This window comes from Erythrolamprus reginae, chromosome 4, assembly GCF_031021105.1.
Source record: "Erythrolamprus reginae isolate rEryReg1 chromosome 4, rEryReg1.hap1, whole genome shotgun sequence".
Taxonomy (NCBI): domain Eukaryota; kingdom Metazoa; phylum Chordata; class Lepidosauria; order Squamata; family Dipsadidae; genus Erythrolamprus; species Erythrolamprus reginae.
Genome location: NC_091953.1, coordinates 104,058,200 through 104,081,940, shown reverse-complemented (window position 1 = coordinate 104,081,940; position 23,741 = coordinate 104,058,200). Strand labels below are relative to the sequence as shown.

At 38.9% G+C, this 23,741-nt stretch overlaps 1 protein-coding gene across 1 annotated transcript; it reads left to right on the top strand.

The window, feature by feature from the left end:
- The first annotated feature begins 3,521 nt into the window (after positions 1-3,521).
- On the top strand, positions 3,522-22,520 carry PROZ (protein Z, vitamin K dependent plasma glycoprotein). Its single transcript, XM_070751142.1, has 8 exons — positions 3,522-3,665; positions 5,243-5,406; positions 8,736-8,760; positions 10,931-11,044; positions 14,093-14,224; positions 15,991-16,067; positions 18,528-18,642; positions 21,874-22,520. Exons 1-8 carry the CDS (start codon positions 3,596-3,598, stop codon positions 22,389-22,391), a joined length of 1,215 nt encoding a protein of 404 aa, XP_070607243.1. The 5' UTR covers positions 3,522-3,595; the 3' UTR covers positions 22,392-22,520.
- The last annotated feature ends 1,221 nt before the right edge of the window (positions 22,521-23,741 follow it).

The window sequence follows — 23,741 nt, the reverse complement described above, 5'->3', positions numbered from 1 at the left end:
TTTAACTATTGGATTTGTACTGTGTTTCATTGTTGTGAGCTGCCCTGAGTCTCTGGAGAGGGGCGGCATACAAATCTAATAAATAATAATAAGAAATAATAATAATAAGAAACACTGATTGACCATCAATTTCACATGCTGTTGTGCAAATGGAATAGTTGTGCAAATGAAATATTCAAAGAGAATATTTCATTCATTCAGATCTTGGATATGTTATTTGAGTGTTCCCTTTATTTTTTTGAGCGGTATATTTGTTTGAGCTTATACTTGATGAAGAAAAGTGAATGGTAATTACCATAGATTATATTGATTATTGTAAGAAAAGTCAAAATTATGTCCATAAGCCAGTTTGTTGCAGCACAGCCCAATTTGCTCATCTTAGTGATTTTGTCTGCAGCAGCGAAGATGGTCTGTCAAGTATCCTATTCCAAACTGTTTACATTTTATAGGTCAAAAAAAGAGGTAGCTCTTTCAATGAGTCAACAGTGAGACCACATTTGGAATACTGTGTTCAGTTCTGGAGACCTCACCTACAAAAAGATATTGATAAAATTGAACGGGTTCAAAGACAGGCTCCAAAAATGGTAGAAGGTCTTAAGCATAAAGTCTATCAGGAAAGACTTAATGAACTCAATCTGTATCGTCTGGAGGACAGAACGGAAAGGGGGGACATGATCGAAACATTTAAATATGTTAAAGGGTTAAATAAGGTTCAGGAGAGAAGAGGTTTTAATAGGAAAGTGAACAGAAGAACAAGGGGGCACAATCTGAGGTTAGTTGGGGGAAAGTTCAGAAGCAGCGTGAGAAAATATTATTTTGCTGAAAGAGTAGTAGATGCTTGGAACAAACTTCCAGCAGACGTGGTTGGTAAATTCACAGTAACTGAATTTAAACATGCCTGGGATAAACATATATCCATCACCAAAATCTCACAAGATTTTGCACATGCGCCCAAAGCAAAAATACACTGGGACACACATGCACACACGCAGGGGAACAGAAGCTGTGTGTGCAGAGCAACATTCGCTACGGGTGCGCCCTCCTCAGCCATACCAGTAGCAACCCACTACTGGATTGATCCTTGTGAAGCACATTAGAATAATAATTTTTAAAAGCATGACAGTACAAAACCATTCTCACAGTAGTCACAAGCATAGTGTTACCTGCTTGTCTAACTAACAGCAATGTGGAAAATATTCTGCCTGTGAAATTGAGGACTTTGCCATCAATGACGTTTATCTCTGTACTTAACCCTTAGTAGAATATTCCTAATAGTTTGTCCCACTATATCAGTGTTGGCGAAGCTTTTTTTTTCTCGGGTGCCAAAAGAGGGTGCATGCGCACTATCACGCAGTGTATGAGTGCCCACATTCCTAAATTCAATGCCTGGGGAGGGCGAAAACAGCTTCCCCCATTCCCCTCTGGAGGCCGGAAATGACCTGTTTCCCAACTTCTGGTGGGCCCAGTTGATAAAATGTAAATATGCAAAAGGATATCCAAATATTCACTCCTCCACTCAAAATAGAATACCCTACGAGACTAGACTTTCAATCCTGGTCCTAGAAAGCCTAGAACTAAGACGCCTTAAACAAGATCTAAGTATTGCCCACAAGATCATATGCTGCAACGTCCTGCCTGTTGGCGACTACTTCAGCTTCAACCACAACAACACAAGAGCACACAACAGATTTAAACTTAATATTAACTGCTCCAAACTTGACTGTAAAAAATATGACTTCAATAACCGAGTTGTCGAAGGGTGGAACTCATTACCGGACTCCATAGTGTCATCCCCAAACCCCCAACACTTTACCCTTGGATTACCCATGGTTGACCTATCCAGATTCCTAAGAGGTCAGTAAGGGGCAAGTACAAGTGCACTAGAGTGCCTTCCGTCCCCTGTCCTATTGCTCTCCTATATCTCCTATACCTTTCTTCTATTCCTATATCTCTTCTTCTACTCTTTCATTGATATGTTCTATTACTATTCCTTCTTTTCTATTATTTCTTAGATATATTTTACTATGAGTATCTCCTCTATAACCTTCATCATGTATTTTACTATGTGTATATAGATATATACCCACTAAAACCCTCATTGTGTATTGGACAAAATAAATAAATAAAAATAAAATAAAATAAGTTCAGAATTTATTTATTTATTTTATTTATTTATTTGTCAAACAAGTACATATTAACATAACATAAGTAGAACGTAGTAATAGAAAGGATAATAAGACCCTGGGACAGGGACATTAGGCACAAAAATGCACTTATGCACGCTCCTTACAGACCTCTTAGAAAAGGGGAGAGGCCAATTGTAGATAATGTAAGGTTGAAGATTTTGGGGTTGGGGGAAGCAACAACAGAGTCAGGTAATGAGTTCCAGGCGGTGACCACTCTATTGCTGAAATTCTGCAGTCAAGTTTGGAGCGATTTACATTCAGTTTATATCTATTCCGTGCTCTTGTGTTGTTGTTGTTAAAGGTGAAGTAGTCACTGACACGGAGTACATTATGATGTATGATTTTATGAACAACAGTTAAATCAGTTCGGAGACGACGTAGTTGTCTCTGAACTGATTTACATGAACTGTGTTGATTGGGTGTTTTGTTTAAGCGGAAAATTTGCAACAATATCAAACTGAGCCTGTGGCTGGGGGAAGATCATATAAATAGAGACGCCCACGCTTTCTCTCAGATTTAGACGCCTCGCGGTTACTTGTTTTCTAGCGTATAGCATTCTAGCGAAAGAGCAATAAACTGCTAATAGAACAAGTTTGCAATCCAAGCATTTATTACACCAGTAGGCTCATGTTTCGCCCTCCCCAGGCTCCAAAGGCTTCCCTGGAACCGGGGGAGGGTAAAAACACCCTCCCCACCTCCCTGGAGGCTCTTTGGAAACTAAAAATGCCCTCCCAGAGCCTTGGTGTGAGCCAAAAATCAGGTGGCCGGCACACACATGCACGTTGGACCTGAGCTAGGGCAATGGCTCGTATGTCAGCAGATATGGCTCCGCATACCAACTGTAGCATCCGTGCCATAGGTTCACCATCACTGCTCTATATGGATAACACTCTGAACAGCTGCTATGGGTTGCATCTTCTACCCATCTGTTGGTACAGTAGAGATTTAATTTAATTTAATTTATTAGATTTGTATGTCACCCCTCTCCAAAGACTCAGAGCAGATACAGTTGATACAGTGCTTATGATACAGTATTTATATCAAAGGACAAAGTCAGAAGGACATTTATAGACATGTGCAGTTTGAAAATACATATTGGTTCATCTGATAAAAGGTAGCATGAATGCCACACGTTTTTGTTCAAGGTTTCCTTTAAGTACATTTTGTCCAAAATAGTGCAGTGACTCCCGCTTGGACTAGATGTACTGCAAGGTCCCTTCCAGCTCTTACAATAATCTAATCTAAAGTGAAATCCCAATTGTTGACACACTGTGTTGTCATTGCTCTGCCTCCTCTTTTTTTGAAGCAGGCTTCCAAAGTTGCACTTTAAACTTTGTTCATTCTGTGTCTTTATCAAAGGGCCACGGTTAGGCAGACAAAATTCAGCCAACTACGCCTAGGGAACCAAAATGGGAATTCGCAAATGGATAACATGCTTTTTCTTATTTGTATTTATGGCTCACTCCGTAGACCTGACAGGTAGGAAGTTTTGCTCACATAATATTAACACTTACTTTTCAAAAACAGAAACAAGAGCACAAGGAAAGGATATACTAACCTCTTATTACGCTATACCTTTAAGAGTTAATTCCCCAATAATGTTTGTTATTGCACAGGAGGGAAAAATACATTAGATGAAGGAAAGTTTATATTAGTACTAACATCCTGAAATGACTCATGCCATTTATCCCTTAATAATAAACTAAGAATGCAATCCAATGCTTGAGGCTTAGAAACAGTCTTATTGGATGCCATAAGACATACTGCCTAGTTAAAGGTAAACTGAGACAGAAGTTTTAAAACTAAATTAGTTGCATTTTGGATTTTGCGAGAAAGAAGTGGGCCATATGGGAAGGAAACAGAATATTTTGCTCTTCTCTGTCTTATTTTCTCCATTGCTATTCTACCAGTTCCACGGAGGTGTGCTTGGAAAACAAAGCCTGTAGATTTATTTTCATATGAAATATTAAAACAAAAAATGGCTTCTCGTATCTAGAGACATATTTCTGAACAAAATGAGAGCCTTCCCATCCCTATTCAGTTTTATTTGTTATTCAATATATAGGTGAAGTTCAAAGTTGTTGCCATACCATTTTAATCCAGCATTAAACATTTTCATTTTGCCATTATTGAAGGAGAGTTTTGTGCAGAATGACCATATTAAATTTTGCAGAAGCAAACCACGCGATAAATAATCCTCCCATGTACCATCTCCCACTTTGATGGTATTAGTTTCAGCCAAGCGGTTATTTTCCAAGGAATGATATTTTCGGACTATTACAGTTTTATTTATTTATTTATTTATTTAGTTAGTTAGTTAGTTAGTTTAGTTAGTTAGTTAGTTAGTTAGTTAGTTAGTTAGTTAGTTAGTTAGTTAGTTAGTTAGTCCAATACACAATGAGGGTTTTAGTGGGTATAAATACACGATGAAGGTTATAGAGGAGATACTCATTGTAAAATATATCTAAGAAATAATAGAAAAGAAGGTATAGTAATAGAACATATCAATGAAAGAATAGAAGAAGAGATATAGGAATAGAAGAAAGGTATAGGAGATTTAGGAGAGCAATAGGACAGGGGACGGAAGGCACTCTAGTGCACTTGTACTCGCCCCTTACTGACCTCTTAGGAATCTGGATAGGTCAACTGTATATGATCTTGTGGGCAATACTTAGATCTTGTTTAAGGCGTCTTAGTTCTAAATTTTCTAGGGCCAGGATTGAAAGTCTAGTCTCGTAGGGTATTCTATTTCGAGTGGAGGAGTGAAGGGCTCTTCTGGTGAAGTATCTTTGGACATTTTCAAGGGTGTTAATGTCTGAGGTGTGATATGGGTTCCAAACAGATGAGCTGTATTCGAGAATGGGTCTGGCAAAAGTTTTGTAAGCTCTGGTAAGTAGTGTGAGATTGTCAGAGCAGAAGCTACCTAGGATTAGGTTTATATTAGGTTTGTGGGGCGCAAAGATATGGGGCTGTTTTAAATCCTTTCCACACTTGAGCAGATGGGCTGCGATGGAGAAGGATTAGGTTTCTGATTTTTCCCTTGTCCTTCTCTTAAGTGTTCCTGAAAACAGAAGATGCAAATCAAGTCCTGGCAAGACCCAGGCGTGCTGCTTTTATGTTGTTTGAGGAAATTTTCCGAGGGAATATAGAGAGAGAATGCTTCGAGGAAAGGTGTACCTATGAGGAAGCAAGAGAGGCTTTTGAAAACACAGAGAAAACTGTATGTATTTTCAAAATAACATTTCCATACAAACAAGTTAATTCCTTTATGAGCCAAGTCCCCTTGATGGCATTTCAATGGAAATGTGTCCACAGTAATATCTGCAGAAAATTCATTCTGGAATCCTTTTAAACCTTTTTTTCTTCAGGTGTTGAAAGAGCATGTGCGAGTGCCCACAGCCATAATTCAATGCATGGGGAGGGTGAAAAGAGTTTCCCCCACCCCCTGGAGGCCCTCTGGAGGCCAGAAATGGCCTGTTTCCTAATTTCTGGTGGGCCCAGCAGGCTTGTGTTTCACACTCCCCAGGCTCCAAAGACTTCCCTGGAGCCGGAGGAGGGTAAAAATGCCCTCTTCCATTCCCCCAGAGGCTCTCTCAAAGCCAAAAACACCCTCCCAGAGTCTCGGTGCAAGCCAAAAAATCAGCTGGCTGGCACACACATGCATGTTGGAGCTAAGCTAGGACAACGGCTCGCGTGCCAGCAGATATGGCTCCGTGTGCCACCTGTGGCACCCGTGCCATAGATTCATCATCACTATTCTAAACCATTTCTATACAAGTGCAAAATGCTTCACCAGGGTGTTATGTTTGCATTCCACATAACTCAGCCTGACACCTGTTGGCCACTTTAGGTTAATGCAGGCATGCCTTCTCCACTTTAAGGTTTTAATTTTTTATATTTAAATATTTTCCCATGTTTTATAAATACAGTGATACCTTGTCTTACAAACTTAATTGGTTCCAGGACGAGGTTCTTAAGGTGAAAAGTTTGTAAGACGAAACAATGTTTCCCATAGGAATCAATGGAAAAGCGATTAATGCGTGCAAGCCCAAAATTCACCCCTTTTTGCCAGCCGAAGCGCCCGGTTTTGCACTGCTGGGATTTCCCTGAGGCTCCCCTCCATGGGAAACCCCACCTCCGGACTTCTGTGTTTTTGCGATGCTGCAAGGGAATCCCAGCATCACAAAAACGAGCGCTTCGCTGGCAACGGAAGTCCGGAGGTAGGGGTTTCTCAGTGAATGCAGCATCAGTGAAATCGCAGCATCGCAAAAACACCGAAGTCCTTGAAACCCCACCTCCGGACCTCTGTGTTTTGGCGATGCTGCGATTTCATTTAGGCTCCCCTCGCTGGGAAACCCCACCTCTGGACTTCCATTGCCAGTGAAATACCCATTTTTGCACTGCTGGGATTCCCCTGCAGCTTCACAAAAACAAGGAAGTCCGGAGGTGGGGTTTCCCATGGAGGGAATCCTCAGGGGAATCCCAGAAGCGCAAAACGGGTGCTTCGCTGCCAAGGATGTTTGGAGGCGGGGCATCCCAGCGGCAGCAGTGGGTTTGTAAGGTGAAAATAGTTTGTAAGAAGAGGCAAAAAAAAATTAAACCCCAGGTTTGTATCTCAAAAAGTTTGTATGACGAGGCGTTTATAAGACGAGGTATCACTGTAATTCAAAGTGGTGAACATATCTAGCACTCCTTCCTCCTCCTATTTTTTCCTTAACAATTGGGTGAGAGAGCATGACTGACCCAAGGCATCCCAGCCAGCTTCTCTTGCCTAAGGCAGGACTAGAACTCACAGTCTCCCAGTTTCTAACCCCCAAACCAAACTGAACCAAATGTTTAGTGAAAGAAAGGAAACAAAACTGGAGCAATCCATCAATCCCTGATCATAATACACAGCACGATTTGCCAGTACTGTTCCTATGAGTGTTGTGACTGGTCCATGTCCAGCTCAGCTGATCACGGATTTCGAGGATCGAGAGATGGATCCGTATTGGTATCCTAGGCCAGTGTTCTTGACACCCAAGTCTGATAGTGAGTGATGCAGGGTTAGAGACTGAGGACCCACCAGAGACTGTAGCACACCCTGTTGTGGTATTGAATGAGTCAGAGGAGGAAGATGAAATAGAGGAGGGGCCCATGTTAGACGCAAGAGTGAGAAGAACTATATCCAGACAGGAGTATCTGAGAAAGAAGGGATCTTTGCATTAATAGCTCTATGGAACACTTGGCCATGCCTTGTTACTATATAAGTGACAGCAGTGGGCATGGCGAACAACGTTCCTAAAATCATGGCCGTGTGTGAGCTGGAGTTAAAAGTGCCTTCCTGCTTCTAGATCGCTCTAATTCATGCAATCTGCATTGTCTGAAGGGCTACAGTGAAATGTAAGTCCGTTTGAATGACAGAATCACTTCAAAGGAAAATCCTAATGAGTTTTGGCTTCCGTCCCAGACCTGTCCTTATCTCAGAAACATTAAGTTGGGTAGACTGCCAGAATGGACTAATTTAGACTTAGATCTATTAACCATTATTTACCTGAATGTTTTTTTAAGCAATATTCTTTTATATATCATCCTTTGAGTGTGTGTGGTTTTTAATTTGATCAGTTACCCGTCTAGACAGAACAGAAAGCAGCATATTTTATATTGTTTTTGGTCAACTCAGGGAGTGATGAATGGTACTTTAAATTGGCTGTGGGGAAGAGCCCCAAACTGGGAGACAGTACAGTTAGTGTTCAGCAGAGCAGAGAAAATGTACAAGGGCAATACAGTGTTCCCTCGATTTTCACGGGGGATGCGTTCCGAGACCGCCCGCGAAAGTTGAATTTCTGCGAAGTACAGATGCGGAAGTAAATACACCATTTTTGGCTATGGACAATATCACAAGCCTTCCCATAACACTTTAAACTCCTAAATTACCATTTCCCATTCCCTTAACAACCATTTACTCACCATTATTACTGGTACTCACCATTGAATAGTGATCCTGATATTTATAAACATAATTATTTATTAACAATAATTATGGTTTTTGTTATTTTGGATTTGTTACGATTTGTTTAGGCCTTGTTGTGAGCCGCCCCGAGTCCGCGGAGAGGGGCGGCATACAAATCTAAATAATAAATAAATAAATAAATATTTATTTGCAAAAATTATTAGTTTCGCAATGACGTATGACGTCATCGGATGGAAAAAACGTGGTATATGAAAAAAGCGGTGCAGTATTTTTTAATTAATATTTTTTTAAAAACCGTGGTATAGGCTATTCACAAAGTTCGAACCCGCAAAAATCGAGGGAACACTGTAATATGTTTTGATTTGCTGTAGCCTATCTCTGCAAACAAAAAAAAAGGGGGGCATAATCACATCTTTGTCTATTAGATGTGATTATGCCCCCTCCCTTTTTTTGCACACCAGAGAGCTGAAAGGTATTGACCAAATGGTCAATCTCTTTACACTCCAATATCAAGCAGCTGTCTTATGTCCCTTACAATTAGTCATTTTTATATGTCTGCAATTGCACAAGAAAACAATTACATTTCTTTTTTCCAGGATAAATTTTGGAGTGACTACTTTGGTGAGTACCTAAGAAGAAATTTAGAAATACTGTACTTTGTAACTGAAGAATTCTGAATGTTTATGTTATCGTTTAAATCACCAGCTGTGCTGGTATAATTTACTATTCTAAACAGGACACCCAAGAGAAGATGCTGCCATTAATGCAAAGTTTGCTTCTTTATTCTTGGCTAGGAAGGAAGGAAGGAAGGAATTCTAGTCAGCACTATTTATCTAGACTCATTGCTTTAAAAATGAAAGAGTTTTCAAACAGTTCCAGGCTGGTCTTGCAGCAGTAATAAACAAACATAGAAATGTTATAATTTAGTATTTTCTTTTCCAAACAATAAATGGATCTGCTCATCCTGCACTCAGTTTATTATGTTTATTTTTACGACAAATAAACATTTTTGTTTCTTGTTTATTTTATTTTTTTTCCAGAAAAATGCATCAAATCTTTCTTTAGAAAAACACTAACCTTTTTCAGAGGCCTTCATAACAGAATAATCTCAAATCAGCTGAGAAGCATTTCAAAATAATCTTATTTATGCATAGTTTTTTTTTAAATTACCTTGAATTTCCTTCACAAAGGAAATTCAGGCTGATTTTATTGATGGCAAAACAAGGGAGCTGACTAAAAGCACACATTTATTAAAATTTAGTCATAATTTTAAAAAATTATCTAGTTGCGGTTGGGAGTAATCCACATGTTGCCAAGGTGAAACTATCTCTGAACAAAGCAGAGGATCAAATTCTGGCCTGCAAGCTAAAGACAATCTCAGCCCTGTTTTTGTAGGCAATAGTTTTGTTTTGTTTTGTTTTATTTATTTATTTTGTCAAGCATGTATAATAGAATAGAATAGAATAGAATTTTATTGGCCAAGTATGATTGGACACACAAGGAATTTGTCTTGGTGCATATGCTCTCAGCATACATAAAATAAAATATACATTTGTCAAGAATCATGTGGTACGACACTTAATGATTGTCATAGGGATCAAATAAGCAATGAAGAAGCAATATTAATAAAAATCTTAGGATATAAGCAACAAGTTACAGTCATACAGTCAACATGGGAGGAAATGGGTGATAGGAATGATGAGAAAAACTAGTAGAATAGAAGTGCAGATTTAGTAGAAAGTCTGACAGTGTTGAGGGAATTATTTGTTTAGTAGAGTGATGGCGTTCGGAAAAAGGTAACAGATATAATTATAAACATGATTATGAGTACAGGAAATGGATATGAATAAATGGGGACAGTGGGACGGGGATGGTAGGCATGTTGGTGCTCTTATGCACATCCTTTACAGACCTCTAAGGCAATGATGGTGAACCTATGGCACGGGTGCTACAGGTGGCACGCGGAGTCATATCTGCTGGCACGCAAGCCATTACCCTAGCTCAGCTCCAACGCGCATGTATATGCCAGCCAACTGATTTTAGGCTTACCTGGAGACTCTAGGAGGTCATTTTCAGCTTCTGTAGAGTCTCCAGGGGAGAGGGGGAGGGCATTTTTGCCTCTGGAACTTAGGGAGGGTGAAAAAGGGGCCTACTGGGCCTAACAGAATTTGGGAAATGAGTTGTTTCAGGCCTCCATAGGGCCTCCAAGAGGGTGGAGGAGGCCATTTTTGCTGTCCCCAGGCATTGAATTATGGGTGTGGGCACACACGCATACACACACACTTTTGGTACCCGAGGGAAAAAAAGGTTCGCCATCACTGCTCTAAGGAATGGGGTGAGGTCAACAGTAGACAGTCCAGAGTTAAAGTTATGGGGGTTTGGGGAGGAACCTGCAGATTCAAGTAGTACATTCCAGGCATTGACCACTCTGTTGCTTGAAGTCGTATTTTCTACAATCAAGTTTGGAGCGGTTTAACCTTAAGTTTGTATTTATTGTGTGCTCATGTATTGTTGTGGTTGAAGTTGAAGTAGCATTTGCTGGCTGGGGAATTCTGGGAGTTGAAGTCCAGATCTCTTCAAGTTGCCAAGGTTGGGAAGCACTGATCTAGAGAATTCCCGAGTGGTGAACAGCACACAGCAGAGAAGAAATGGTTTCAAAAATTTAAACTGAGCCTAGGAAATGCTTTAGGAAAAATTTCTTAGTAGCTTACAGATAAACATATGAAGAGGAACAAAATTTAAGTTGCCTTGCTAGAAAGCTCTGAATGCAGGTGTGGTTTTTTTTCCCCAGGTGGTATCCGGTGCTCTTCCAGCCCCTGCCTTCATAATGGTGTATGCAGGGACACTATTCGTGACTACACGTGTGACTGTAGAGATGACTTCGAAGGAATAAACTGCGCTTTTGGTAAAAACCAGTTTTTGTTCATCAAACAGAACATGTGCCAATAAGAAATTAATAATGGTTCGAAGAGAAGGCCAGCGTTAGAGCTGGGGCTTTCATGGTTTGCGGCCTGTGGTTTGAGCCCATAGGTGGTGTAAATTTCCCTAAAGTTTTATCCATATGTTTTGGATGTAATTGTTAGTGCCAATACGTATCAGTGGTTTAAGGGTTTGTTTTCTTTGTAATTTAAAGTTTGTGTCAATCGATGTTTACAGTTTGTCGTTTCAATTTCATGTTATGATTTGTGATGTAGGTTGCTAGTTTTTCAAGTTGTTTTTGTTGGATATTTTTCTTGATGAATAATTTTTAAGTAATTTCTTTTTTTTAACCATGCTTTGTAGAAATCTGTCTCATCCTTGTTTCGCAGTTCCATTGTTAGCTTGGACATTTCTGCACATTTTAATCAAAAGTGATAGAACGGTTGGGTTTTTTCCTTGTTTCCAGAATTGTGCATATAAAATCCTTGCGGCTGTAATAATGTGAATTATAATATATCTGTTTTCTTTACTAAAGTTTTGTCTTATGATTCCTAATAAAAATAGTTCGTGTTTTGCATGGATGCTCTGAGAAGTAATTTGGCCTTCTCTTCTTACCACTCTCCTTTTGCTCCAATTTCCTATCCCCCTTCCCCTTATATCTCTCTCCCTTCTTCCCCAACCCCCTACCTTTCCTCTTTTCTCCCTCCCCACCAACGTGTACTATATAAGTAAATTATAAATGTTATATATAAATGTATATTATATATATCCCTTTTGCTTTTCTGTACCCTGTTTTTAATGTATATATTCAATAAATTTATTAATAATTAAAAGAAAGAAAAAGAAATTAATAATGGTTCAACAATTATTGAATTAGAAAACAGCAAACTATATTACTTATGGTTCATTATAATAAACCATAAGTAATATAGTTTGCTGTTTTCTAATACTAGAAATTATTACATTGAATTACTATAAATAATTTATAAGCAATATACAGTCACAATGGACATTCTTTTCTCTTTAAATCCTTCTGCAAGCAGAGATATTTGTCTTGTCTTTGTGCTTGCTGCCACATTGTTTTGGTGGCAACATAGAAACATAGAAGACTGACGGCAGAAAAAGACCTCATGGTCCATCTAGTCTGCCCTTATACTATTTCCTGTATTTTATCTTACAATGGCTATATGTTTATCCCAGGCATGTTTAAATTCAGTTACTGTGGATTTACCAACCATGTCTGCTGGAAGTTTGTTCCAAGGATCTACTACTCTTTCAGTAAAATAATATTTTCTCATGTTGCTTTTGATCTTTCCCCCAACTAACTTCAGATTGTGTCCCCTTGTTCTTGTGTTCACTTTCCTATTAAAAACACTTCCCTCCTGAACCTTATTTAACCCTTTAACATATTTAAATGTTTCGATCATGTCCCCCCTTTTCCTTCTGTCCTCCAGACTGTACAGATTGAGTTCATTAAGTCTTTCCTGATACGTTTTATGCTTAAGACCTTCCACCATTCTTGTAGCCCATCTTTGGACCCGTTCAATTTTGTCAATATCTTTTTGTAGGTGAGGTCTCCAGAACTGAACACAGTATTCCAAATGTGGTCTCACTGGCGCTCTATATAAGGGGATCACAATCTCCCTCTTCCTGCTTGTTATACCTCTAGCTATGCAGCCAAGCATCCTACTTGCTTTTCCTACCACCCAACCACACTGCTCACCCATTTTGCATTATTTTACATTTGGAAACATTAAACTGCAGTTTCCATTGCTTTGACCATTTATCTAGTAAAGCTAAATCATTTACCATATTACAGACCCCTCCAGGAATATCAACCCTATTGCACACTATTGCAACAAGGACAAGAATGCTGACGATGGGATATTATGTGTTTGGTTGTCTGGAATAATAAGCTTGGGATAAAAAAATCCAAATAAAATAACATAAATAGGACTTTCTCTTCTTTTCTGCAAATCTGTTGCTATGGTTGAAGAACTCTCACTTCTCTTTTGTTTTTGCTTTGGCTGTTTTTCCCTTTTTGGACTACAATACCGACCTTTTCCTTCCAATATTGTCTCTCTGAAGACAAACCACACAATAAGACTCATAAGGTTTTCCATGAGTATTGTGCACATGCATTTGCAAAATGAAAAGTACAATTGGTCTTTAATTGGTCATCTATTTTTATGAGGGCAGTAAAAGTTGAAAGGGAAAATGATTACTCACAGCCCATCTAATGGTATCACTATCTTGCCACATTTCATAGAAAACTACATTGTTGTGTTTTTTATTCGTACTGGAAATGAACTGAAACATAGAAAATTGACAGCAGAAAAAGACCTCATGGTCCATCTAGTCTGCCCTTATACTATTTCCTGTATTTTATCTTAAGATGGATATATGTTTATCCCAGGCATGTTTAAATTCACCAACTACGTCTGCTGGATGTTTCTTCCAGGTATCTACTAATCTTTCAGTAAAATAATATTTTCTCACGTTCCTTCTGATCTTTCCCCCAACTAACCTCAGATTGTGAAATGTTTTGGCTGGAGATACAAAATCATTTTGCCATGAATACTCAGAACCAGATACAATCTAGTCATTTTAGTCCATTGTGGGGCTTTTTCCACTCTTAGTTTCTCAAATCTACTATCAAAATTTAAAGCTGACTCAATACATGTGATTCATACTGTGTTCCAAATAACAATGGAACTTTATACAACGATTTCATTGAAGCTTTTCTATGACTAAATCTGGGTGCCACTTATCATTCTCCAAAACACAGCTGCAGCTTTTGATTAAAAAAAAATTTACCAATAACTTATGACAATTATAAAAAAATCTGTACATTTCACAGAAATAAGAGTCTGGCAAATGGTATTCTCAGAAATAAATGGAGGGTGGGGGATAGCCACTAAAAAAGAACAAATATTAGCGAAACAAAGTCCTTGCTGCTTTTTTGCAGAATAATTTGATTTCTTACTTCCCATTTCATGAGTACCTTGTAAAAATGACATTTTATTTTCTATAGCTAAAAATGAGTGCCGCCATGAAATCTACACAGGGTGTCAGCAATTCTGCTATCCAGAATTCAATTATTACCGCTGTTCATGTGCCCAAGGCTATAAACTGGGGGAAGACGGTAAATCATGCATTGCAGAAGGTATGTAGACTTTTTTTTTTTTTTAAAGAGATCTTGGAAGGTAACCTAGGAATCAGTATTGTATGCATATTGAATGAATGAACTGAAATTATCTCTGGTTTCTTTGTCAGTATCTGAGGTTACATTAAGGACTGGGAAAAGATGACGTATTTGCAATAATCCCTTCACTGCAAAATGTAGCTCATTCTAAACATAACAGGAAATGTAAATACAGTTCACTGCCATTCCATTTAGAGGAGGCTGGATCTCCAGTAAAAAGGAATACAGTGTTCCCTCGATTTTTGCGGGTTCGAACTTTGCGGAACGTCTATACCACGGTTTTTCAAAAATATTAATTAAAAAATACTTTACTCTTTTTTCCCCCTATACCAGTTTTTCCTGCTCGATGACGTCATATGTCATTGTCAAACTTTCATCTGCCTTTAAAAAACATTTTTTTAAATAAACTTTAAATCATTTCCCCCGCGGTTTCCACAATTTATGTATGGTACATTTGTATATATGATTGGTTTTAAATTAAGGGTTTTTAGTTTTTAGTATTGGATTGTCGCACGTTGTTTTTATTACTGTTGTTAGCCGCCCTGAGTCTACGGAGAGGGGCGGCATACAAATCCAATAAAATGAAATGAAATGTAATGGTGAGTAATAATCTAAATGGTTGCTAAGGGAATGGGAAATTGTAAATTTAGGAGTTTAAAGTGTTAAGGGAAGGCTTGGGATACTGTTCATAGCCAAAAATAGTGTATTTACTTCCGCATCTCTACTTCGCGGAAATTCAACTTTCGCGGGCGGTCTCGGAACGCATCTCCCGCGAAAATCGAGGGAACACTGTAATGAACAGTTTTGATCCTGCTTCAGCTTTGCTCTACATCTACAGGGAAAAAAATAAACCATCAGAAAACAAGAGCACACAACAGAATAACAGAGTTGGAAGGGATCTTGGAGGTCTTCAGGTCCAACCCCTTGCTCAAGCAGGAAACCCTATACGCTTTTCAGACAAATGATTGCCTAAACTGTTGTTAAAAACCTCCACCTTGAAGCACTCACAACTTCTGAAGATGAAGTGTTCCACTGATTAATTGTTCTGTTAGAAAATTTATCCTTATTTCTAGGTTGTTTCTCTCCTTGATTAGTTTCCATCCATTGCTTCTTGTCCTGTCTTGGGGTGCTTTGAAAAATAGCTTGACTCCTTGGTTTGTGGAATTTCATTAGATATTGTGTCACCCCTACTCCTTCTCTTAATTAAAGTGGACATACCCAATTTCTACAGCTGTTCTTCAGGTTTTAGCTTTCAGGTTTTAGCTTTCAGTCCCCTAATCCAGTGTTTCCCAACCTTGGCAACTTGAAGATATCTGGACTTCAACTCCCAGGAGTTGAAGTCCAGATATCTTCAAGTTGCCAAGGTTGGGAAACACTGCCCTAACCGTCTTTGCTGCTCATCTCTGCCCTCTTTCTAGATTTATTTAAAATGTTATCTATTTCTACATTTTAAAGCAATAAAGCTCCAGATAGTTGCCGCTTCCCCTTAGCTGAATACCAAAGTTTTGTGGTGGTGGGGGGAATAATCTAATTCCAAAGATGTTACTCAATACAGAATGCAAATGGTAGCGAAATAGTTAAAGGGTGATTGCTTTCATCAACCAAAGACCTAATTTGTTGCTTTAAAAAAAACATTTGTTTTAATAAAATTTAACAAAAAATAGTTGTCTTTTGAAATTGACCCATTAACAATGACATTGTTTTCTCTTCTTGCAATATATTGCCAGACGAATGTGCCTGTGGAAGATTTCAGGAACCTCTTTCATGTTCAGTCATTCCAGCTGACGGAGAATTCCCTTGGCAGGTACCCAAAAGGATGGAGGAGCTCCTGATTTGGTCTGGCTGTTGAGACTCAAAAACAAACTTGTAATGCTTACAGGTGGTCTAATCCAAATCCAAATCATGATTGTAGATCAGAAAAGTAAAATTTAAAATAGAAATTACAAAACAAACAAAATCAAATTTATCTATCTATCTATCATCTATCTATCATCTATCTATCTATCTATCTATCATCTATCTATCTATCATCTATCTATCATCTATCTATCTATCTATCTATCTATCATCTATCTATCATCTATCTATCATCTATCTATCATCTATCTATCTATCATCTATCTATCATCTATCTATCATCTATCTATCATCTATCTATCATCTATCTATCATCTATCTATCTATCATCTATCTATCTATCATCTATCTATCATCTATCTATCTATCATCTATCTATCATCTATCTATCATCTATCTATCATCTATCTATCTATCTATCATCTATCTATCTATCATCTATCTATCTATCATCTATCTATCATCTGTCTATCTATCTATCATCTATCTATCATCTATCTATCTATCATCTATCTATCTATCATCTATCTATCTATCTGTCATCTATCTATCATCTATCTATCATCTATCTATCTATCTATCTATCTATCTATCTATCTATCTATCTATCTATCTATCTATCTATCTATCTATCTATTTGACTTCTATGCCGCCCAGTCCCGAAGGACTAAGGGCACCTTACAATAATATTATAAATAGAAATACAAATAGATACAAAACAATAAAAAGAAGTCAAATATAATCTAAAACTATAAAACCCTGTATTAAAAAAGAAACCCATTAATTATAAAGCAGTCATAATCCCATACATACATACCATTCATACAGCATGGCCTTGTCAGTTGTTAATTCATGGCCCCCCAGGCCTGCCAGCAAAGCCAGGTCTTCGTGGCCTTACAGGCCAGTAGGGTGGGAGCAGTACAGATATCAGGGATAGTTGGTTCCATATTACTTTAGGGCAGGCTCTTACCCACAGACCAGATACGTCACATGCTGGCCACGCCCATTTTAGCAATGGGGGAAGTCCCAATACATCATGTGACGATACCATGACATGAATTTGACACCCCTGGTTTAGGGGGGGTCAACTGATATGTCTTTACTGCCGCCCACCAATAGGTGGCAGCTCTCCTTATTTCATCTTACAGTAAGATAATAATTTAGTACAGTACAAAACAACTGTTTGGCATGGAAATTGTTTGAGGACTGGTACTCAGCGGTGGGCTACGAGCCAGAATGCTAAATTGCATTCACCGCCGTGGCTCATAAGTTGTTGCAGGACCAGCGCAATTTGGCTGCTGTACCTGTGGAGGTAGCAAAATTGCGCACGGAGCCGTAGGTACGCCCATGTTTCGGCATGTGTGGAAGCAAAAAAACCTTGCCGAAACACGGGCACATCTGTGGCTCCATGCGCAATTTTACTACCTCCACAGGTGGAGCAGCAAAACCGCACTGGTCCCGCTAGAACCTATGAGCCACGGTGGTGAGCGCAATTTAGTGTTCCGGCTCGTAGCCTTCGGCTGCTGGTACTATATATAGTATCTCACACCTGTCTATAATAATCGCAGTAAAGCAGGTGGATATACCCAACAATTTTCCCCCCTCCAAAATCACATGGACATATTTCATGTATAAGTGTTCTATTTTACCTTGTGTGTAGCTCTAAAGCAGTGGTTCTCAAGCTTTTTAAGGCCACGACCCCTTAATACAGTTCCTCATGTTGTGGTGACCCCCAACCATAAGTCTAGTGCCAATTCTCCCAACAGAGCTTTGAGCTGATTGGCAGAAAGTTCAGAGAGACACCCCCCCTGTAAACACCTGATTGGTCGGATTGTAAAAATATGTTCCAAGATGCCAGAATAGAATAGAATAGAAATTTGTCTTTTCCCAGGGTCTCAGGCGACCCACATGAAATGGTCATTCGCTGGCTGGGGAATTCTGGGAGTTGAAGTCCAAATATCTTCAAGTTGCCAAAGTTGGGAAACACTGACTTAGTTAATATTCAAAGTAATAACAGATCCCTAAAAGGTAATGTGATCCAGTTCCTGAATTTTGGCAGTCAGGTTCACCTGTAGTCATGCAATAGTATTTCGTGTACTTAGCCAGCCCACATTTATGGCCATTTGCAGTGTCCCACTGTCATGATGATTGGTTTTACCAGAAAAAGGTGTTTGCTTCCAGATTTTGCAAAATAAATACAAATAACGGGCTTGCTTAATGACCACAGTACAGTATTTGTTTAATGACTGCACTCACTTAAGGACCATGGTGATTTGCTTAACTGCCCCAAAAGGGTCATAAAATTAAATCAGCCACATGATGACTACTTTACAATCACTACTTATGGCCATAATGGGCAGGTTACCTGAAAGGAGCAAGGGAAATGCTGGTTTGCTTTGTTTTTAAGGTGTTGCTGTTAAATTCAGAGGGAAAATGGATCTGTGGAGGTGTTCTCCTGAAAACTAATTTTGTGTTGACTACAGCTGAATGTGCGTTGCTGTCTCCCGTTAGTGTTATGATTGGTAAGTAACTTAATAACTGTTACTTTTGGTATTGGGCATTTTGAAGAAACAGAAACTCAAATACATCCAGTAAAAGTATTAGTAGATTCAGAATGTTTACCTGCAAACTTGTGATGTTACTTTATGTTATGTATGTACAGCATGGATGGATGGATGGATAGACAGACACTATCACCTTGATGGCTAACACTCAGCCAACTTTGTCATCATTAATGAATTAATTTGGATGGGAGACTTCATTAAAAAATGCCGGAGAGTTATGATAAAGGGACCACATATGATGTTGGGACATATGATGGGACATATGACATATGACGATGATGATGTTCGTTCATCGTGTTCGAAATGGACCTTGGCATCTAATGGTTTGCGGGCTGTATGCGATGTGTCCGCAGGTGGCTGGTAAGGCCTATACAGGGACAGATATGTGTGGGCAAAATTGTTGCATTTCTAGCTCTGGCTTTGCACTATAGCCCCCCACTTGCCCAACCACAAGTGTGACAAATATTACTGACCTAAATATGCCACTATGTGAAATTGGGGCCACCTCTTCTCTTTTCACTTGGGGAAAAGGAATCCTCAATCTGAGTGTTGTATTGGCAGTTCTGTGTTAGCAAAAACTTCAGAAGAGAAGGATTTAGGGGTAGTGATTTCTGACAGTCTCAAAATGGGTGAGCAGTGTGGTCGGGCGGTAGGAAAAGCAAGTAGGATGCTTGGCTGCATAGCTAGAGGTATAACAAGCAGGAAGAGGGAGATTGTGATCCCGCTATATAGAGTGCCGGTGAGACCACATTTGGAATACTGTGTTCAGTTCTGGAGACCTCACCTAGAAAAAGATATTGACAAAATTGAACGGGTCCAAAGACGGGCTACAAGAATGGTGGAAGGTCTTAAGCATAAAATTTATCAGGAAAGACTTAATGAACTCAGTCTGTATAGTCTGCAGGACACAAGGGTTAAATAAGGTTCAGGAGGGAAGTGTTTTAATAGGAAAGTGAATACAAGAACAAGGGGACATAATCTGAAGTTAGTTGGGGGAAAGATCAAAAGCAACATGAGAAAATATTATTTTACTGAAAGAGTAGTAGATCCTTGGAACAAACTTCCAGTAGACATGGTTGGTAAATCTACAGTAACTGAATTTAAACATGCCTGGGATAAACATATATCCATCCTAAGATAAAATACAGAAAATAGTATAAGGTCAGACTAGATGGACCATGAAGTCTTTTTCTGCCGTCAGTCTTCTATGTTTTTCATGCTATATAAAATTAGTGGTTTCACACCACTTATTGGTATAACCAGCTTCGAATATGTACATTATTAATTCTTATTTCAACCCTGGTTACCGTACTTTTCGGTCTATAAGACACACCTTTTCTTCCCTAAGAGGCTGAAAATTCAGGTCCATCTTATACTCTGAATGCAGCTTTTTTCAGTGCTTTCCCCCACCAGCCCTAACTTGGTGTTAACAATCTTCCCAGCTCTTACAGCTTGTAAGCGCTTTCATTGTTACTGTCTGCTAAGAATGTTTTCCAAGTTTTAAGTCTTTGCAGAGTTTTTTTCATTACTCTAACTTGCTCCAAGTAAATTTCTTTTCAGTCCTAACCAGGTGTTAATGTTCCCAGCTCTTACAGCTTGCAAACTTTCATTGTTACTGTCTGCTAAGAATGTTTTCCAAGCCCTGTCTTTGCAGGGTTTTTTTTTTATTGCTCTAACTTGCTCTAAATGTTTCTTTCCAGCCTTAACCAGGTGCTAATGATGTTCCCAGCTCTTACCGGCTTGCAAGCTCTTTCATTTTTATTCTTTGTGAAGAATGTTTTCCAAATCCTAAGTCTTTGCAGGTTTTTTTTCATTGGTCTATTTGCTCAGAATTTTTCTTTCCAGCCCTAACCAGGTTCTAACAATGTTCCCAGCTATTACTGGCTTGCAAGCTCTTTCATTGTTACTCTCTCCAAGTAAGTTTTTTTTAAAGCCCTAACCAGGGGATAAAATAATGTGCTGAAACTGACCAGATTAAGGATGCGACCCAGATGAATATCTGGTAAGCAGATTCTTTTCCCTAATTTCCTCCCCAAAAACTAAGGTGCGTCTTATACTCCGAAAAATATGGTAAATAGATCTAAAGCCAACATGTATTTCTTTTTTTCCCTCCTACACTATGTCGAGATGATTTTCTACACTTCTGAGCAAAGGAAATAATTTTTGTTATCTTTGTTTTACTGAACCCCATAGATCCCAAGAGATGCACAATCTATTAGCATTACTGCATTAATAACTTCAGTTGTTTATATTTAAATGTTTTCAAGACACCGTTCCTTCCTCCCTGTGTGTTCTGCCGGCGTGTTTGAACCGCCCGTAATTACAGGGTAATTAGTCCAGGAAGACACACACCACACGATAAAAGGAAAACCCAAAAGTTTTTATAAACAGAAAAACAGAAACAGCTCCCTTTTTAAATGTCAAAGAGATTTTCTGGTACACACAAGGCACAGGTTAAATGCAATCCAATTGCTTACCCAATAACTGGGAAATTGAGTCCAATTCTAAAGTCCAGAGAGTCCACACACAATCTTGAACAGCACAAAAACCACGATCTTGACGAAACAATGAATCAGATAAACTGCCATGAGGCTAAAACACCAGGTTGCACTTTTATCTGTAGCACTAATTACAGCAGCCCCACCCAACCACAGGTGGCCTCGTTTTCTCTTGTAATAATCCTTCAGTTGTTGTCTCTTATGCATCACTCTACGCATGCATGGATGTGTCATTAATTCTTGTTCAGAATCCAAGGATGATACAGATGATTGATCTCCTCCTGGGCTGTCTGCCAAACTCCCCTCTTCCCTGTCACTCACGCTTCCTTGGTCAGAGGAGGCTTTGTCGGCAGATTCCATCGGGAGCAAAACAGGCCTGCGGCATGTGGATGTTTCCCCCACATCCACCTGCACATTCCTTGGGGCAGGAGCTGGGCCAGAGCTAACCACAACACTGTGGTTATATTTTTCTCTATTCCTTAACATGAGCAACTTAACTGGCATGAGCAAGATGGCCTTTTTCGTTTGTTTAATGTAGACCCAGTCCAAAGAAAAGCTATTGTTTCCACGTGTTGTGAGCCGCCCCGAGTCTTCGGAGAGGGGCGGCATACAAATCTAAGTAATAAATAAATAAATAAATAAATAAAATAAAATATTGTAATGACCAATAAATACAATTTTATCTGTTCAGGAATCAACAAGCTGCATGGACTGAGTCAAATAATACCAGTGAAAGAGTCAAATATACATCTCCGCTACGACAACACCACTGGCGAGAACAACCTGGCTTTACTTGAGCTTAGCAGCCAAATTGACTGCGACAGAAACCATCTGCCCATATGCATTCCAGAAAGAGATTTTGCAGAGCATGTGTTGATTTCACAAATGGAAGGTAGTCTTAGTGGCTGGAGTGCAAACAGAAGTCACCTGACACCTTCCCTGCTACAGCGGCCCATTTCCTACCTCAGCGAGAATAATTGCAAGCAAATTCTCAACAGAAATTTGATAACAAGGGAATTCTGCGGCTACGGTGAAGCGCAAGCCAAGGAAATGCTTGCGGGAGGAAGTTTTATTGCTGTCCCCTATAAAGGGACATGGTTTCTCACCGGAGTTTTAGAACCATGGGCAACCAAATCAGTTAACTGGAAAGCATTTATATTTACCAAGACCTCAAGATATGTAATGTGGCTGAAGCGAATAATGGGATAATGAAATAGAAAAACATAAAAAAGAAAATGTGTATCCACCGTGTAACATACTCAGGTTTGAACCACTACTGTAAATATGATGGATGCCTATCTATGAAAATAAAACTTTTTTTTGCCTTCTATGAACAAAGCAATATTCATTTCATTTGCCTCTGTGGAAAAATTTCATATAACATCCAGAGATAGAATCAGTTATTTGTTCCCAGTATAAATCAGTTGTCAAAAAACTAATTTCACTGATTGTGAGCTCTGGAATTAAATCTGACTATATTTCCCCAGTATTGTGTACTTAATTTTATATTCTCTTCAGGAGAATAATTTCTGAGATTGTTGTTTTTAATATATAAACATGAAGAAATGCAAAGGAGAAAATCTTGCATCAACAAGAATTTTACAAATCACACCACTCTAAAGTAAATTCATTTTATGTGCCCTGCAGATAATTACTTAATAAGATGCTTAGTAGGAGCTCTAAATTACCTTATGGGTGCTGAAGTTATATTAACAACACAATAGCCAATCTCCCTGAGAGTACCCTAGATTTACAATTCAAAAAAATGTAAAACATCCCAAAATGGGTTTTGTTTTTACTATCATTTTTCATTTACTACATTTGAATAAACTTTGAAAGATGACCCATTAAGTCATTAGTTTTAACAAATTATAGCAATATTAAAATTAAAAACATTATAGAATAGAATAGAATTTTATTGGCCAAGTGTGATTGGACACACAGGGAATTTGTCTTGGTGCATATGAAAACAATAGCTAGAGGTATAACAAGCAGGAAGAGGGAGATTGGGATCCCCTTATATAGAGCGCTGGTGAGACCACATTTGGAATACTGTGTTCAGTTCTGGAGACCTCACCTACAAAAAGATATTGACAAAATTGAACGGGTCCAAAGACGGGCTACAAGAATGGTGGAAGGTCTTAAGCATAAAACGTATCAGGAAAGACATAATGAACTCAATCTGTATAGTCTGGAGCAGTGTTTCCCAACCTTTTTTGAGCCGCGGCACATTATTCATATTTTCAAAATCCTGGGGAACACTGAAGGGGGGCGGGGCGGGGGGGCGGGCTAAAGAAAAGTTTGGACAAAAAACCCCTCTCTCTTCCTCCCTTTCGCTCTATTTCTCCCTCTTTCTCTCTTTTCCTTCCTTCCCTTCTTTCTCTCTCTCCATCCCTTTCTTTCTTTCTTCCTCTCTTTTTTTCTCTCTTTCTCTCTCCCTCCTTCCCTTCCTCTATGTCTTTCTCTCTCCCTTGCTCTCTCTCTCTGTCTCTCTTGCTATCTCTTTCTTGCTTTTCTCTCTCTCTCTTGCTCTCTCTCTCTCTTTCACTGTCTTGCTAT

Coding starts and splice junctions, on each gene's coding strand:
- PROZ (XM_070751142.1), top strand. CDS start 3,596: ATGGGAATTCGCAAATGGATAACATGCTTTTTCTTATTTGTATTTATG. Junction 11,045..14,092: donor AGGAATAAACTGCGCTTTTG/GTAAAAACCAGT, acceptor TATTTTCTATAG/CTAAAAATGAGTGCCGCCAT. Junction 16,068..18,527: donor ACGGAGAATTCCCTTGGCAG/GTACCCAAAAGG, acceptor TTTGTTTTTAAG/GTGTTGCTGTTAAATTCAGA.